Source organism: Zea mays, chromosome 9, assembly GCF_902167145.1.
Source record: "Zea mays cultivar B73 chromosome 9, Zm-B73-REFERENCE-NAM-5.0, whole genome shotgun sequence".
In the NCBI taxonomy this organism is placed as follows: Eukaryota; Viridiplantae; Streptophyta; class Magnoliopsida; order Poales; family Poaceae; genus Zea; species Zea mays.
In genome coordinates this window covers 7,979,913-7,997,419 of record NC_050104.1, presented here as the reverse complement: position 1 = coordinate 7,997,419, position 17,507 = coordinate 7,979,913, and the positions used below count along the sequence as shown (strand labels likewise).

The window sequence follows — 17,507 nt, the reverse complement described above, 5'->3', positions numbered from 1 at the left end:
TGCGAAGGGTGCCAATTCTATGCGAAGCAAACCCACCTGCCCGCTCAGGCTCTGCAGACGATACCCATCACCTGGCCCTTTGCTGTGTGGGTTCTGGACCTCGTCGGTCCCTTGCAGAAGGCGCCCGGGGGCTACACGCACCTGCTGGTCGCCATCGACAAATTCTCCAAGTGGATCGAGGTCCGACCTCTGAACAGCATCAGGTCCGAGCAGGCGGTGGCGTTCTTCACCAACATCATCCATCGCTTTGGGGTCCCGAACTCCATCATCACCGACAACGGCACCCAGTTCACCGGCAGAAAGTTCCTGGACTTCTGCGAGGATCACCACATCCGGGTGGACTGGGCCGCCGTGGCTCATCCCATGTCGAATGGGCAAGTAGAGCGTGCCAACGGCATGATTCTACAAGGGCTCAAGCCTCGGATTTACAACGACCTCAACAAGTTCGGCAAGCGATGGATGAAGGAACTCCCCTCAGTGGTCTGGAGCCTGAGGACAACACCGAGCCGAGCCACGGGTTTCACGCCGTTCTTCCTGGTCTACGGGGCCGAGGCCGTCTTGCCCACTGACCTGGAATACGGCTCCCCGAGGACGAGGGCCTACAACGGTCAAAGCAACCAAGCTAGCCGAGAAGACTCGCTGGACCAGCTGGAAGAAGCTCGGGACAAGGCCTTACTACACTCGGCGCGGTACCAGCAGTCCCTGCGACGCTACCACGCCCGAGGGGTCCGGCCCCGAGACCTCCAGGTGGGCGACCTGGTGCTTTGGCTGCGGCAAGACGCCCGAGGGAGGCACAAGCTCACGCCCCCCTGGGAAGGACCATTCGTCATCGCCAAAGTTCTGAAGCCCGGAACGTACAAGCTGGCCAACAGTCAAGGCGAGGTCTACGGCAACGCTTGGAATATCCAACAGCTACGTCGCTTCTACCCTTAAGATATTTTCAAGTTGTTCATATACCTCGCACCCACGCAAAGTTTAGTCATCAAGGAAGGGTCGGCTTCGCCTCGGCAAAGCCCGACCCTCCCTCGGGGGCTAAAAGGGGGGGAACCCCCTCTGCGTTAAAATTTTCCTCGAAAAAAGATCTCTTCTGCCAGAATGTCTTTCGTGCTTTCTGACTACTTCGAAAAGTGGATCCTGAAAACGACGGAGTACACGTAAGCAGCCAAGGCTGACCGAGCCGAGGGACTCCTACGCTTCCGGGATACGGATACCTCACTCATCACCTTCTGCGATAAGTAACTCACGTTCGGATAAAGTGATTCCGTGGATCGAACAAGTCTTTACGTTCGGAAGCTCTTCTGCCGAAGCGATCCTTCGAGCCTTCTCGACTGAGTCGGTGACAGGGCCTCATGGACGGGTGAAAGTACGCGTAAGCGGCAAGGCCGACCGAGCCGAGGGACTCCTACGCCTCCGGGATACGGATACCTCACTCATCACCTTCCGCGAGAAGCAACTCTCGCTCGCACAAACATCCCTGTTACCGACAAAAAGTCCAGATACTCGAAACAAGAGGAAAAGAGACGCAGCTTTACAACGCAGCGAGGGTGTGTGTTCTGGCCTCGGCGGCCGCAGAAGGCACACGCTACAAGACAATCTGATCCTGCAGGCTCGGGTCTTCACGCTGGAAGGGGGCTGTAGCACCCTCGGCATCGACGACACCTTCAGCGAGGTCCGACCCAGCCTCGGACGGTGACGCGGTCCAGGGACTTCTCCGGGAATCCGGCCCGAGCAGGCGGCTCGGCCGGTTACCCCTGGGGCCTCGGCCAACCATCTTCCAAGGGCGCCAGCCCGATCCGAGGCCTCGGCTGATCAACTCCGGCGTCGGTCCCGCAGACGGACAACCCGGCTAGGCTCCGGCCAACCAGGTTTTCATTTTCGAGCCAACTCCGCCTCTGTTCGTGCTGATATCGCTACCTGTAGCCTCGGCTCGTCGAAGAGCGGCCAAGGGGTCTCTTTAACTAAGCTAGAGGAGCCTCAGACAACAAGGCCGATCGAGCCGAGGGACTCCTACGCCTCCGGGATACGGATACCTCACTCGTCACCTTGACACGGGGCGACTCATGCTTGGTGAAGCGATTCAGATAATCAACAGGCGAGTCTTAGTGCTCGAAAATGAGGAAAAAACACGGCTCCGTGCCAAAATTACATACATGTTCAGGCCCCGACAGCCACAATGAACAAAAAACATTGGCATTCAAAGTGCCATTACAAACGGAACTCCGGTTCCCCCTCCGCAGGCACGAGCAACCCCACTCCATGGGGGAAGGCCTGCGGAGCAACGGAAGACCGACGAACGGCGCGCCGTCACCTGCTCCAGCAGCGGCGACGACGACGACTTCTGCTCCGGGGGGCCGAACAGCGGCAGCACTGACCTCAGGGCGGATGCTGCTGCCAGGAGGCCCCCGCCCATGCCCAAACTCGTGAGGCAAGGACGGGCAGAAGGCCGTAGAGTTGGAGGTCGGTCCGTGGGCAGCCTTGGCTATCGCGCCGGCGGAAGAACCTCTTCCAGCTGCCGTGGCAGACGCCGGCGCCGCGAGCGGCTCCGAAGCCACTCGCGTCCGAAAGCCGGGCATGCTGCAGCTGCCAGCGCCACGGACGACGACCGCCCTTCCCTCCGATCACTGAGTGAAGGAGCGGGCCGCCGCCCACGCGGGGGCCGACCCCAACTCGGCACTCTCTCCTCCCCAGCCCTGGTGATGAAAATCCTTGAGGCTGAGGGAGGGGTAGAGGCCGCAGCCCGGCTCGCTTTCCCCCACCATCAAGCCGGAGGTCACCATCTTGGGTGACCGCCGATGGAGGGGTGCAGCCGGGCTGCATGATGAAAATCCTTGAAGCCGAGCGATGGCTGAAAGGTACCAACTCCCACGGAGTTGTGTTCCTCCAACGATGAGGCGAAAAGACGGCGGGTACCCCCCATCCGGGGGCTTGGAAGGTGGAAAGACGCGATGCATAAGGGAGGGAGAAGACATGGTCGCCTTCCGAAAGGGGTCGCCCTCCTTTTAAAGGCAACTCTCCCTACGTGCGCCCCCAAACGTCACGGGCTGAGTCTTCTCCAACACGCTCCAAGGCCCTCCCCTGCGGCGCGGGGGCTGGGTCCCGCATGTCATGCAAACAAGCTCAAAGCAGAAGAAGCCAAACCGCCGCGCGTGGTGCACACAACCGCTCAGCGGTTACAAGCGACCCCCCACTTTTGCCCAGACCAACGGGCGGAAGGGGCGGACAGCCATGCAGGCGGCATGCAACCGCGCCAGGTGGACGCGCTTCTCCGACTCCCAACACGCCGGCATGGAGGCCCAGGCCCACGCATCACGCAACCGGCGCGCCGGATGCTGCATGCAAGCAACTGCACCGCCACTTGCGCCACCACCACGCCTCTTCGGTTGCGGAACCAATGCCGCGACTCGAGGCGACCCAGCGCACGACCCAGCAGCGCCAGCATGGCGCGACGGTCAACGCAGCCGAAAGTGGGTCGGCAGTAATGACGGTGGCAGGCGGACGGGAGCAGCGGTCGCGTCGTCGGCCAGGCTCACGTCCCATCCGGGGGCAGCAAGAGAACCCCCTCTCACGGCGTGAAGACAGGGCGCCCGTGATCCGTTCCTCGAACGGCTCGCGCACGCGCAACGGCCGCCCCGCCAACCACTCGCCCCGTCGCATTAACTCCGCGGCGGGAGAGGCGGCGCTTCTGGCGGGAGAAGCGGGCGACGCTTCGCCTTCGCCGTAATAACCGCGCCAAAAAGGTACGCCACGACGTTCGATTTCGTATCCTTTTCCTTTTTTTCTCTTTCTCTATCTCTTGCAACAGGGACCGGGAAAGGGGGATACCCCGAAAAGGATCCTTCCCTGTGAAGGAACCGGGCTCCGAGCCCCCCTACTGATCAGAGGTTCGAAGGCTGGCCCCCCGAGGGGTTCAACAGCCGCCTCAGATCGCGTGGGCCCTACACCCACTACTGGTCAGAGGTTCGAAGGCCGCCCCCCCGAAGGGCTCCACGGCCGCCTCAGGCTACTCGGGCTCCGCGCCCATTACTGATCAGGGGTTCGAAGGCTGGCCCCCGAAGGGTTCACAGTCGCCTCAGACGCTGAGCGAGGGATGACCAGGGGTACGTTCGATACATAACCAAGGCTCGGGCTGCGCTCCCGAGGTACCCTAGGACATTTCCGAGACCAGCGGGAGCGATCCTGTAACGGAATCCCATCGGAGGGAGGCATCGAGCCCTCGGACCCCGTCGCCAGGGGACCGGGTCCGGCAGATCACCCGTAGGTACTTTTGGGCGTGCCTCTGGGCCCCTAGCCGACCCCCAACGAACGGGGCACGGACGTCCACTCGGATTACCCGCTTGCAGCTCACCGGAGACACCATGTTCGGTGCCCATCGAGGGTAACATGGCGCTCTCCCCCCCTCCTCCTTGCGGAAAGGCGACGTAGGGGCGTATGTAAAAAAGCCGAGTCTGTCCCTGATCGCCCTCTCGCCCTGTGCGGAGGCTCGGGGGCTGCTCTCGCAAACCCGGCTCCGGCCGAACCGTTGACAGCGTCAACATACCAGCCCGAGAACTTGGGCCCCGACCGTGCACCCGGGCTACGGCCAGTTCGCATGAGGGAACAACCAGACCAGCCGAAGCATTGCGCAAGGCATTAAGACCTCGAAGGAGTGAAACCACTCCTCCGAGGCCTCGGGGGCTACACCCGGCGGGTGCGCTCGCGCGCACCCACCGGAATAAAATGCAACCGAGAAAGGCTGGTCCCCTTGCAAAAAAGTGCGACGAAAGCCTCCAAGCGAGTGCTAACACTCCCTTCGAGGCTCGGGGGCTACTGTCGGGGACCATAATTAGGGGTACCCTCAAGACGCCTAATTCTCAGCTGGTAACCCCCATCAGCATAAAGCTGCAAAGGCCTGATGGGTACGATTAAGTCAGGGATCAGTCCATACGAGCGACTCGATCACGCCTCGCCCGAGCCTAGCCTCGGACAAGGGCAGCCGACCCCGAGGGATTTCCGTCTCGCCTGAGGCCCCCCTCCAACGGCGGACACATCTCCGGCTCGCCCGAGGCCTTGCCTTCGCTAAGAAGCAACCCTGACTAAATCGCCGTGCCGACCGACCGAGTCGCAGGAGCATTTAACGCAAAGGTGGCCTGACACCTTTATCCTGACGCGCGCCCCCCGGCAGAGCCGAAGTGACCGCCGTCACTTCGCCGCTCCACTGACCGGTCTGACAGAAGGACAGCGCCGCCTGCGCCACTCCGACTGCAGTGCCACTTGACAGAGTGAGACTGACAGGCAGTCAGGCCCTGCCAAAGGCACCATAGGAAGCTCCGCTCCGCCCGACCCAGGGCTCGGACTCGGGCTAAGCCCCGGAAGACGGCGAACTCCGCTCCGCCCGACCCAGGGCTCGGACTCGGGCTAAGTCCCGGAAGACGGCGAACTCCGCTCCGCCCGACCCAGGGCTCGGACTCGGGCTAAGCCCCGGAAGACGGCGAACTCCGCTCCGCCCGACCCAGGGCTCGGACTCGGGCTAAGTCCCGGAAGACGGCGAACTCCGCTCCGCCCGACCCAGGGCTCGGACTCGGGCTCAGCCCCAGAAGACGACGAACTCCGCTTCACCCGACCCCAGGGCTCGGACTCCGCCCTGGCCTCTGCCGAACGACCTCCGCCTCGCCCGACCCAGGGGCTCGGGCTCGGCCTCGGCCACGGAAGACAGACTCGACCCCGGCTTCGGAGGAGCCTCCACGATGCCCAACCTAGGGCGCAGGCCAGCCACGTCAGCAGGAAGCGCCATCATCACTCTACCCCGAGCCGACTCGGGCCGCAGAGAACAAGACTGATGTCCCATCTGGCTAGCTCTGCCAGATAGACAATGATGGCGCCCCGCAAGCTCTGTGACGACGGCGGCTCTCAGCTCTCTTACGGAAGCAGGAGGACGTCAGCAAGGACTCAACCGCTCCGACAGCTGTCCCTCCGCCAGGCTCCGCCGCTCCTCCGACAGCCACGACACCACACCAGCTGGGTGCCAAGATCTCTCCGGCTGCCACATTGGCATGTACTTAGGGCGCTAGCTCTCCCCCGCTAGACACGTAGCACTCTGCTACACCCCCATTGTACACCTGGATCCTCTCCTTACGCCTATAAAAGGAAGGACCAGGGCCTTCTTAGAGGAGGTTGGCCGCGCGGGGACGAGGACGAGACAGACGCTCTCTTGGGGCCGCTCGCTTCCCTCACCCGCGTGGACGCTTGTAACCCCCTACTGCAAGCGCACCCGACCTGGGCGCGGGACGAACACGAAGGCCGCGGGATTTCCACATCTCTCACGCCCGTCTCCGGCCACCTCGCTTCCCCCCTTCGCGCTCGCCCACGTGCTCGACCCATCTGGGCTGGGGCACGCGACACATTCACTCGTCGGCTTAGGGACCCCCCGGTCTCGAAACGCCGACAATAGTATAGTATAGATTTTGCATGGCTGTTTACAGGCCTGACGGAGATGGCCTAACTTGCCACCCGTGCAGGGTCGTGCGCAGGTGCTACAGTAATAGTCAGCCCGTGCATCAGCGATGACCACCTACTGTTGGTTGTTTCTTCGTAGCCTTTGTGAACGGTATAATATACTGTACAAAATAATGTTTTGTATGGTTATATGTTCGATTTGCTGACTATAGCCTAAATAAACACATGATGAGAAATTTGCCTAGTTGACACACCTTAAATTTCTCTAAAGTTGAATTGATCTTGGCTGTTGATGACGGTTGAAGAGGCCATAGAGAAAGCTACTAGTGAGAATTCGACTGCACCTTGTGATACTTTGAGATGCCATGCTGGTTCCAGCCTTCACAACTATATCTACCACCATATCAGTTATCGAAACTACCACAACACTCCAATACATAGCTTTCACCACATCAGTTATTGATTAGTCAGTGCGGACTACCACAACACTCCAATGCATAGCTTTTATTCTCAGCCTCCAGCCACCTCACATCATATCAGATTTTCTTCTACAAACTTAACATCAAACACTACGTTTTATGAACTACGTTTTATTAAAAGTCAAATACATCTAATTACCTAATTAAGAAAATGAAATTACTTAATTCATAACGATAACAACTACATAACTCAAACACAATAATAAAAATACATAGTTTACTAATAAAATTACATAACTTAAACATAAAATTAAATAATAAATAATTCATAGATTAGATTCCATGGTTTTTTGATTTTTTTATTTTTTTTAAAAAAATAACTTTCATGTATCATCCTCCATCCTAAGATAGCTACACCCGTTGTACTTTCTGGGAGACTATGGGCCAGTTTGGTTCCTGACGCGCGCGGCGCCGCTCCTAAGCCGCGGCGGCCGAATCAGCTGTGCCACAGCTGCGGCAACAAAAGTATGGCGGGAGGTGGCAGTTTAGACGTAATACCAAACAACCTCTATGTTCAACAGACTCTCTATTCCACTCTCTATCTCACTCACTATTCCGAATTTCACTCTACAAACAGTACAATCTACAATGCAAAACAATATTTTGCACGGCCATTTACATGGCTTGCTGGAGATGGCATGAGGTCCAGTGCTACTGTCTCCATCCTGAACAAATGATACCTCAACATCTTCAAAAGTAAAAATATCAAATGGCACGCTGTACACACCTGAACATTTCGTCAGCTGAGTAACATATTGCATTACGAAGGTGTGCTACGAGATGTTCGAGTAATCCAGGATTTCTTTTTTTTTCATAAAAAAACTGGAGAAACCTAGGAGCAACTACATGACTTTATATAAGAAAGATATATGCACCAATTTTGCCTCAACTATAATTCGGATTTGAGTAGTCTATGTGTACATCCACACTTCCAATCAGCTTAGTTCCTAGAATCCAGGTTATCTTGGCATGATGATCAGGTGAATTCCCCATCCTAACGCTAGCAGCAGCAGGAAGCTTGGTGTCTTCAGCATGGATGAACCACCTAGACAGAAGATGCATATTATGGTGAGAATTTGTGAGATCCAAAACAGGCTCAGTATCTGTCCAAAAATGTCCACAGAATTAAAAAAAAGATTATTTTACAATATCTCCTTTATGCATACATGGAATCATCAGTTACTTGTTATGACAGGGTAGTACCAGAAAACACAATTTAACAATAGTCATGGCTTTTGGCTTCCGAGTTGTAAGATCAATGACGTAATAGACGAAATACAGGCATGGTTTAGCATGGCCAGTGTACTTACTGAATAATAGGTACTTATTCTTAATATTCCACTCGAAGTCCCAATGGATCATGTCATTCTTAAGTGTCCAGTACGACCACCCAAAGGTAGCGTTGGCATAAACATCCAACTGAGCACTGCCAAACTTCTGATACTCATACTGAGATGCATTTTGCACGTCCCATTCATTAACCCATTCACCTGAACAACATAGGGACACAACAGCATGTTCAGTACAAATCAGGATGATGCGTGCCAGTACGTGATTTTGGAAATAATCTAGTAGGACTGGAACAAAATAAACAGAACAAGAGGGACTGTTGGTGGTTTAGCACACATGTTTCAACTTTCAAGTGACCTCTATCCATCAGTACTGGAAAAAAATGTAGGAAGTGTAATGCCTAACTGGTCAAAACTCCAGATTTAAAAAATAAGATGGAACCAATACAGGACAATAGTATGCAGGGGGACTATTAATTTGAAGAAGGGCCAGCAAAGAAGAGCTACGGTAAAAATGTAAGTCGTAGGGTAGTAAACATACCAATGAAGACAAGAGGCCCATTCATGCCCTTAAGGTCTTGTAACTGTGGTGCTCTCATCTTGTAAATAAAATCAATATTCTGACTGGAATTCATGGTGGCAAAGTATGGATTGAACAAGTTGTAGTAGTGTAAATCAACTACGACATTTGAAAGACCAATACCAGCTTGAAACAGTTCAATTGGGTCTGCATTCCCAATTCTTTGACAGAGAATAACATATGCAGTTGACGAATGGTTTCGCACAATTTGGTATCCCCTCATATAGTAGGACACAAGAACATCTAAAGTAACTGTAGCTGCAGAAGGTTCGTTCAGAAGCTCAATACCCAAAAGGGAAGGATGGCCTCCATACCTGCAAAACACAAGTCCAGGAAAGTCGCCTATAACATTCCAAGGACAGACTAGGATATCTAAGAACATCAGAAGCTACTAGCAAATGCAGTTTTCATGCTCAGTGAGAGAAGATGCAATCGCTGACATAACCAGCTCAGGAGAATTGCAGGTAATTACTCCCTCCGTTCTTTTTAATTTGTCGCGGTTTCGTTCAAAAATGAACTAGCGGGCGACGAATATTCGAGAACGGAGGTAGTACCATTCAAACGGTTTAAGCTGAAATGATAGGTGAACGAATACCTTGTCGCCAGGAAGTCAATGACTTCCAATGTTTGTGAGATATATTCAGGAGAGGGCCAGGCCACAGAACCATCCCTGCTCGCACTATGTTCCATTCCATTTTGAGAACCAGGAGCAGCATGAAGATCGATTATACATTTCAAACCATAAGATCTAATCCAACAGAAGTAAATATAGCATCAGGAAAGGTCAGGGATATTAAATACTGCAAAGAAGAGTTTGGAGGCACGGCATACTGTGCCCATGAAAATGCTAGGTCCAGGGCTGCCAAAGACCCTCCAACAAATGGAGAAGGTGGATAAGGATCTTGTGTTATCCACCATCCGACAGGAATTCTCACAGTATTAATTCCGTGGCGAGACAGGAAATCAAAGTCCTTTGCTGTAATGAAACTTCTTCTGTGCTCCTTAAAAAGCAAAAGAGTCAAGGGATGTTATGCATAAAGTAAAGAGGATTTGTCCAGCAAATTCCAAAGAAAGTGAGTGCCAAAGACATACTTCTAAGACCATCTTCGCCTTGTCAGGGCCATAACCATTGGCAAGCTGGTAGTCCCCATGCAAGTTATTGGCAACGATCACCAATTCAAATGTCGCTAAATTATTATCCCATCCTGGTTGGAATTGATAAGTGGAAATAAGCAGATGATCGTTTGTCGCCTAAGTTAAAGGAGATTGCAATGTCTTATTAATGGCACAGCTTGCATGAAGGCGACTAAGGGACAATCACATAACAATTTTGAAATTATGGACCGAGCAATACTTGCACATAGCCTCCATTCAGAAGTCTGATATGAACCCTTCTAGCATTCCTTTCAATGGAGAAAGTTTCAGTGGACAATGGATGCTTTGAAGTAGCCAAGATCAAACCATCTTCACTGTTTGATGTCAAAAATTGACCTCCAAGGCACCGAAGCTGAAATTCATTATCTGAAACCCTCCAAAGCTGTTTTAAAAGGAAAACCACTAAGGCCATACTTAAGCTCAACCAATACTAAGAGGAATGACAATTAGAAAACCAAAAGGTGCAGGTAAATAATAGCATTATACCAATTCAATGACTTGCGGTTGCTTCAATACTAACCACATCGCAAAAGATAATAAAATGATAATGATCATATTTCTAACTATTTAAGGAAAAAAAACTGTTAAACTATAGATGTCCCATATCTGTTCATGACAATCCTACATGTAAATTGGCGTTAAAATTGTTTCGGAAGCGCATGGCTGTTGAGTGTACAAACATTTTGACCACACAACACAAAATGTACCAGCAGTCCTTCCCCTATGCAATTCAGTGTTCAATTAAACTTTCAGCGGTTTAAATTATCATTAGTTTCTTGTAATGTGATATATATCCTAATGTGAAACACCAGTGGCCATGGCCACTGATTTAATGATAATGATTAATAAGAACTAAAGAATAACAATTCATGATATCTGGTCAAACTAAGTCAGAAAAACAATATAGCAAAAGCTGAGAAATTTTACCCAGTGGCATAACTTGGAGTGCAATTAAGGGGTAGTCTATTACAACATACTTAAGGTCATAGCAAGAGAGGTATAGCTAGAATTTAGCCTGTACTTAAGCAGTTCTTGTAGGTTTACCCTAATGTAAAGTTTAACTAAAACAAACAGTAAGGCCAATACATTTCATACTTCTTTGAAATCAGACCAATACGTTTGAGATACTATCATTTGCCGTAATAACGCAGAGAATTAGCCCCTTGTAAAACAGAAAGCAGCAGACTAATATTTCTTTGAAATCAAACTAATACATTCCATGTACTCTCACCCAGAATGTCTCCCACGTTGAGGCCACATCACGGTCCACTGTCACATTTGAGCCACCACCATTGGCCGCACTAACATACTTGTTTAATACCACTGAGCGGATCTGCACCTGTGTCCCATCCTGCAAACACAACCCCATAGAGGATTAAAACCATGCAGGCATCAGTTTACCAAGAACACACAGTGAATAACTAAGATCAATCCACCTACGAGCATATCCCCATTTGGAATCCCGTCAAAAAGTGATGGCTTAATCCACCCTTCAATGACCAACCATCCTCCCAAGTTAACACCCCTCACTTTAGACAGTCCATCCACTGCAGAGAAAATAGCCACAGATGGTGTTATGCAAAACTTTTATTGAGAACACCATACAACCTAAGACTTGCAGCTTGATTACCATTTTTAACAAGAATCACTGAACTGTAAAATTTTCAGCAAATTTTACTAACTACTTTCTTCAATAGTACAAAGGTATATTTAACTCAGTTAGATAAACAATATCAACAATGTATACAGAAAATTGCATATTTCAGTTCAAATTTATTTTAAAATATACATAAGTGGAATCGCTAAAAGTATACCAAAAAACTGTATGTGAATACAGTGCAGTTCTTCAATCATCAATATCTTTTTGTCCTTGTCCATGCAGAATTCTAATACATTGGTATGTATATCATAATGGATTATTTGCATTTTGCACCAACATCTAGTGATTGGAGTTTACTATTTGCCTGAAATTAGCTCAACATAGAATCTTGCTCCCCGAAAGACATAAACTCATCAGGACTCTAAAGTGCACAAACAAGCATCTCACCTGAGAAGATGCAGGACAAGAAAAGCACCCAAGAAAACAGCACGAAGGCGGAGACAGCAAGACCACCCATGCCGATGCCCTACCAGCCCGCGGGACCAGAGTCTCAGCCACGGGAGGAAGAAGCTATTAAGGCCCCCGAGGCTTCGGATGCCTTCCTTGCCGTGGAGTTTATCCCAAGGCGCCCGCCGCAAGGCCGTACTGGCGAAGGCGGTCGCCATTGGCAATTAAGGAATGGAATTAACGCTTGCTGCTTGCCTCGTCGGGGGAGTGGTAGGAATCCACAAAAAAGAAAGGTTCTCGGCGACGGTGGCAGCCGACAGGAGAGACCGTCCGTGGAAGTAGATGCGCCCCGAGACAACGGCTTTGACTGTAACTACATCAGCAGTTTAAGATCCGTCTCTAGGTATGACAATTTTACCCGCGGGTTCGGATATCCATCGGATATCTGACATGTCGGGTACAGATTCGGACACAAAATTTGACCCATAGATCCTATTCGTACCCGACCTGATTTTATTACGGGTCGGGTATGGATTTGATTTCTTACCCGCGGGTACCCGATGGATATCCGAAAATAGTGATTTTAGATTTTCAACCTATCAGTACGCTAGCTCGCCGTCCATCCTCGACAGCTCATCCTACTGCCATCCCTCCCTGTCTGCTGATGCTTCTGATCTGGTTCTAGTACTAGTGTCAGTATGTTTGATAAAGTGCCAGTATGTAGTAACAGTGCTATCTAGTACAAGTACTTGAGCTTAGGGATGTGTCGGCGTTTCGAGACCGGGGGGTCCCTGGGCCGACGAGTGAAATGTCGCCGCGTGCCCCAGCCCAGATGGGTCGGCGCGAGGCCGAGCGCGAAGGGGGGGAAAGTGGCAGCCGGAGACGGGCGTGAGAGAGGTGGAAATCCCGCGGCCTTCGTGTTCGTCCCGCGCCCAGGTCGGGTGCGCTTGCAGTAGGAGGTTACAAGCGTCCGCGTGGGAAAGAGCGAGGGACTCTACGCGTCGCCCCGTCCTCCTGTGCGGCCAACCCTTTGTAAGAGGGCCCTGGTCCTTCCTTTTATAGGCGTAAGAAGACGATCCAAGTGTACAATGGGGGTGTAGCAGAGTGCTAACGTGTCTAGCGGAGGAGAGCTAGCGCCCTAAGTACATGCCATCGTGGCAGCCGGAGAGGTTTTGGCACCCGGTTCGTGTGGTGTCGTGGCCGTCGGAGGAGCGCTGGAGCCTGGCGGAAGGACAGCTGTCGGAGCCGTCGAGTCCTTGCTGACGTCCTCTTGCTTCCGTAAGGGGGCTGAGAGCCGCCGTCGTCACAGAGCGTGCGGGGCGCCATCATTGCCTATCTGGCGGAGCGAGCCAGATGGGACGTCGGTCTTGTCCCCCGTAGCCTGAGTCAGCTTGGGGTAGGGTAATGATGGCGCCTCCCGTTGACGTGGTCGGTCCGCGCCCTAGGTTGGGCGATGTGGAGGCTCCTCCGAGGCCAAGGTCGAGTCTGTCTTCCGTGGCCGAGGTCGAGTCTGAGCCCCTGGGTCGGGTGAGGCGGAGACCGTCGGCTGAGGCCAGGGCTGAGTCCGAGCCCTGGGGTCGGGCGAAGCGGAGTTCGTCGTCTTCCGGGGCTGAGCCCGAGTCCGAGCCCTGGGGTCGGGCGGATCGGAGTTCGTCGTCTTCAGGGGCTGAGCCCGAGTCCGAGCCCTGGGTCGGGCGGAGCGGAGTTCGCCGTCTTCCGGGGCTGAGCCCGAGTCCGAGCCCTGGGTCGGGCGGAGCGGAGTTTGCCGTCTTCCGGGGCTGAGCCCGAGTCCGAGCCCTAGGTCGGGCGGAGCGGAGTTCGCCGTCTTCCGGGGCTGAGCCCGAGTCCGGGCCCTGGGTCGGGCGAAGCGGAGTTTCCTATGGTGCCTGAGGCCGGGCCTGACTGCCTGTCAGCCTCACTCTGTTGAGTGGCGCAGCAGTCGGAGCAGCGCAGGCGGCGCTGTCCTTCTGTCAGGCCGGTCAGTGGAGCGGCGAAGTGACTGCAGTCACTTCGGCTCTGTCGACTGGAGGACGTGCGTCAGGATAAAGGTGTCAGGCCACCTTTGCATTAAATGCCCCTGCGATTTGGTCGGTTGGCGTGGCGACTTGGCCAGGGTTGCTTCTTGGCGAAGATTGGGCCTCGGGCAAGCCGGAAGTATGTTCGTCGCTGGAGGGGGGCCTCGGGCGAGACGGAGATCCTCCGGGGTCGGCTGCCCTTGCCCGAGGCTGGGCTCGGGCGAGGCGTGATCGGGTCCCTCGAATGGACCGATCCCTGACTTAGTCGCACCCATCAGGCCTTTGCAGCTTTGTGCTGATGGGGGTTACCAGCTGAGAATTAGGAGCCTCGAGGGTACCCCTAATTATGGTCCCCGACATTAGCCCCCGAGCCTCGAAGGGAGTGTTAATACTCGCTTGGAGGCTTTTGTCGCACTTTTTTGCAAGGGGGCCAGCCTTTCTCGGTTGCATTACGTTCCGGTGGGTGCGCGCGAGCGCACCCGCCGGGTGTAGCCCCCGAGGCCTCGGAGGAGTGGTTTGACTCCTCTGAGGTCTTAATGCCTCGCGCAATGCTTTGGCTGGTCTGGTCGTTCCCTCATGCGAGCTGGCCGTAGCCCGGGTGCACGGTCGGGTCCCAAGTTCTCGGGCTGGTATGTTGACGCTGTCAACGGTTTGGCCGGAGCCGGGTTTGCGAGAGCAGCCCCCGAGCCTCTACACAGGGCGAGAGGACGGTCAGGGACAGACTCAACTTTTTTACATACGCCCCTGCGTCGCCTTTCCGCAAGGAGTGGGGGAAAGCGCCATGTTGCCCTCGGAGGGCGCCGAACATGGTGTCTCCGGTGAGCTGCTGGCGGGTAATCCGAGCGGACGTCCGTGCCCCATTTGCTAGGGGTCGGCTAGAGGCCCAGAGGCGCGCCCAAAAGTACCTGCAGGTGATCTGCCGGACCCGGTCCCCTGTCGACAGGGTCCGAGGGCTCGATGCCTCCCTCTGATGGGATTCCGTTACAAGATCGTTCCCGCTGGTCTCGGAAATGTTCTAGGGTACCTCGGGAGCGCAACCCGAGCCTTGGTTATGTATCGAACGTACCCATGGTCATCCCTCGCTCTGTGTCTAAGGCGGCTGTGAACCCTTCGAGGGCCAGCCTTCGAACCCCTGATCAGTAGTGGGCGCGGAGCCCGAGTGGCCTGAGGCGGCCGTTGAACCCTTTCGAGGGGCCGGCCTTCGAACCTCTGACCAGTAGTGGGTGTGGAGCCCACGTGCTCTAAGGCGGCTGTTAAACCCTTCCGAGGGGCCAGCCTTCGAACCTCTGATCAGTAGGGAGGCTCGGAGCCTGTTTCCTTCACGGAGAAGGATCCTTTTCGGGGTATCCCCCTTTCCTGGTCCCTGTTGTAAGAGAGAGAAAGAGGAAAAGGAAAAGGATACGAAATCGAATGACGTGGCGTGCCTTTTTTGACGCGGTCATTATGGCGAAGGCGAAGCGTCACTTGCTTCTCCTGCCAGAGGCGTCGCCTGTCCCGCCGCGGAGTTAATGCGACGGGGCGAGTGGTTCGCGGGGCAGCCGTTGCGCGTGCGCGAGCCGTTCGAGGAACGGAACACGGGCGCATCGTCTTCACGCCGTGAGAGAGGGTTCTCTCGCTGCCCCCGGATGGGACGTAAGCTTGGCCGACGACGTGACCGCTGCTCCTGCCCGCCTGCCACCGCCATTACTGCCGGCCCATTTTTGGCCGTATTGACCGTCGCGCCAGGCTGGCGCTGCTGGGTCGTGTGTAGGGTTGCCTCGAGTCGCGGTACTGGTTCCGCAGTCGAGGAGGCGTGGCAGTGGCACGAGTGGCGGTGCAGTTGCTCGCACGTAGCATCCGGCACGCCGGTTGCATGACGCGTGGGCCTGGGCCTCCATGCTGGGCGTGTTGGAAGTCGGAGAAGTGCGCCCACTTGGCGCGGTTGCATGCCGCCTGCATGGCTGCCCGCCCTTTCACCCGCTGGTCTGGGCGAAAGTGTAAGGACGCTTGTAACCGTTGGGCGGTTGCATGCACCGTGCGCGGCGGTTTGGCTTCTTCTGCCCTAGGCCAGCTTGCATGACGCGTGGGACCCAGCCCCCGCGCCGTAGGGGGAGGACCTTGGAGCGTGTTGGAGAGGACTCAGCCCACGATGGCTGGGGACGCAAGTAGGGAGAGTCGCCTTTAAAAGGAGGGTGACCCCTTGAAAGGCGACCATGTCTTCGCGCTCCCTTATGCATCGTGTCTTTCCACCTTCCGAGCCCCTGGATGGGGGATGCCCGCAGTCCTTCCGCTTTGTCGTTGGAGGAACGCAACTCCGCGGGAGTTGGTACCTTTCAGCCATCGTTCGGCTTCAAGGATTTTCATCAGTCAGCCCGGCTGCATCCCCTCGCCGGTGGTCACCCGAGACGGTGACCACCAGGCCCTGGGTGGGGAGAAGCAAGCCGGGCTGCGATCTTGGTCCCACCCTCAGCTTCAAGGATGTTCATCATCCTCGCTGGGGTGGAGGCCGGGCTGAGCCGGAGCTCTACCTCCCGCGCGGTTTCGTGGGTCAGCCTCTCCTTCAGCGTTCGAGGGAGAGGGCGCTCACTGGCCCTATGAGAGGGGCGGACTTCGACAACGCGGGGCTGGTCGACGACGGGCGTCGTCAGCCTCAGCGCGTTGGGCTCGCCGGCTTGGCTCTCGGTGCCCCCCCTGCCGCGAAGGCGGTTGTCGCGCCGTGCGCCCGGGAGGACCACCCAAGATGTCGCGCGCTGCCAGGGCGGCGTTCGTGTTCTGGGGCGGTCCTGCCTTTGCACCGGTACGGCGCCTCCACGCGGAGGTCGGTGCCCTACTCGTCCGGAAGGATCTGAGTGGGGATCTGCCGGAGGGCTGACGGCCCCTGTCGTCAGTGCTGAGGTGGAGGCGGCTCGAGAAGTCCCCGTTGCCGACGGGATCACCGCCACCATCCGCGCTTCGGGCCTCCGGCTCTTTGTACTTGTCCTCGCCCCTCGAGCGTCGGCGTGGGCGAGGGCAAGGTTGCAGCAGCGTCCGCCCTGAGTCCATCGCTGCTGCAGTTTTGCCACCCGGAGCGGGGGCTGTTGTCGTTGCTGCCGGAGCGGGCGTCGGCGAGCCGCCCGTCGGTCTTCTGTTGCTCCGCAGGCCCCCCCATCGAGTGGGGTTGTTCATACCTGCGGAGGTGGAACCGGAGTTCCGTTTGTAATGGCACCTTGAATGCCGGTCTTTTGTTCATTGTGGCTGTCGGGGCCTGAACGTGTGTGTATTTTTGGCGCGGAGCCGTGTTTTTTCCTCATCTTCGAGCACTAAGACTCGCCTGTTGGTTGTCTGAACCGCTTCACCAAGCGCGAGTCGCCCCGTGCAAAGGTGACGAGTGAGGTATCCGTATCCCGGAGGCGTAGGAGTCCCTCGGCTCGGTCGGCCTTGCTGTCCGAGGCTTCTCTTGCTTAGTTAAAGGAACCCCTCGGCCGCTCTTCGATGAGCCGAAGCCAGGGGTAGCGGTGTCAGCACGGACAGAGGTAGAGTTGGCTCGAAAAG

At 55.1% G+C, this 17,507-nt stretch overlaps 1 protein-coding gene across 1 annotated transcript; it reads right to left on the bottom strand.

Moving 5' to 3' along the window:
• Positions 1–7,648: 7,648 nt before the first annotated feature.
• On the bottom strand, positions 7,649–12,274 carry LOC100274133 (Glucan 13-beta-glucosidase). The gene is made up of 10 exons (NM_001360544.1): positions 11,983–12,274; positions 11,376–11,482; positions 11,167–11,286; positions 10,135–10,317; positions 9,873–10,031; positions 9,612–9,781; positions 9,376–9,528; positions 8,742–9,094; positions 8,222–8,401; positions 7,649–7,956 (listed from the first exon to the last, which is right to left on the bottom strand). The coding sequence occupies exons 1-10, from the start codon at positions 12,050–12,052 to the stop codon at positions 7,871–7,873; spliced, it is 1,581 nt and encodes a 526-aa protein (NP_001347473.1). The 5' UTR covers positions 12,053–12,274; the 3' UTR covers positions 7,649–7,870.
• Between the last annotated feature and the right edge of the window lie 5,233 nt (positions 12,275–17,507).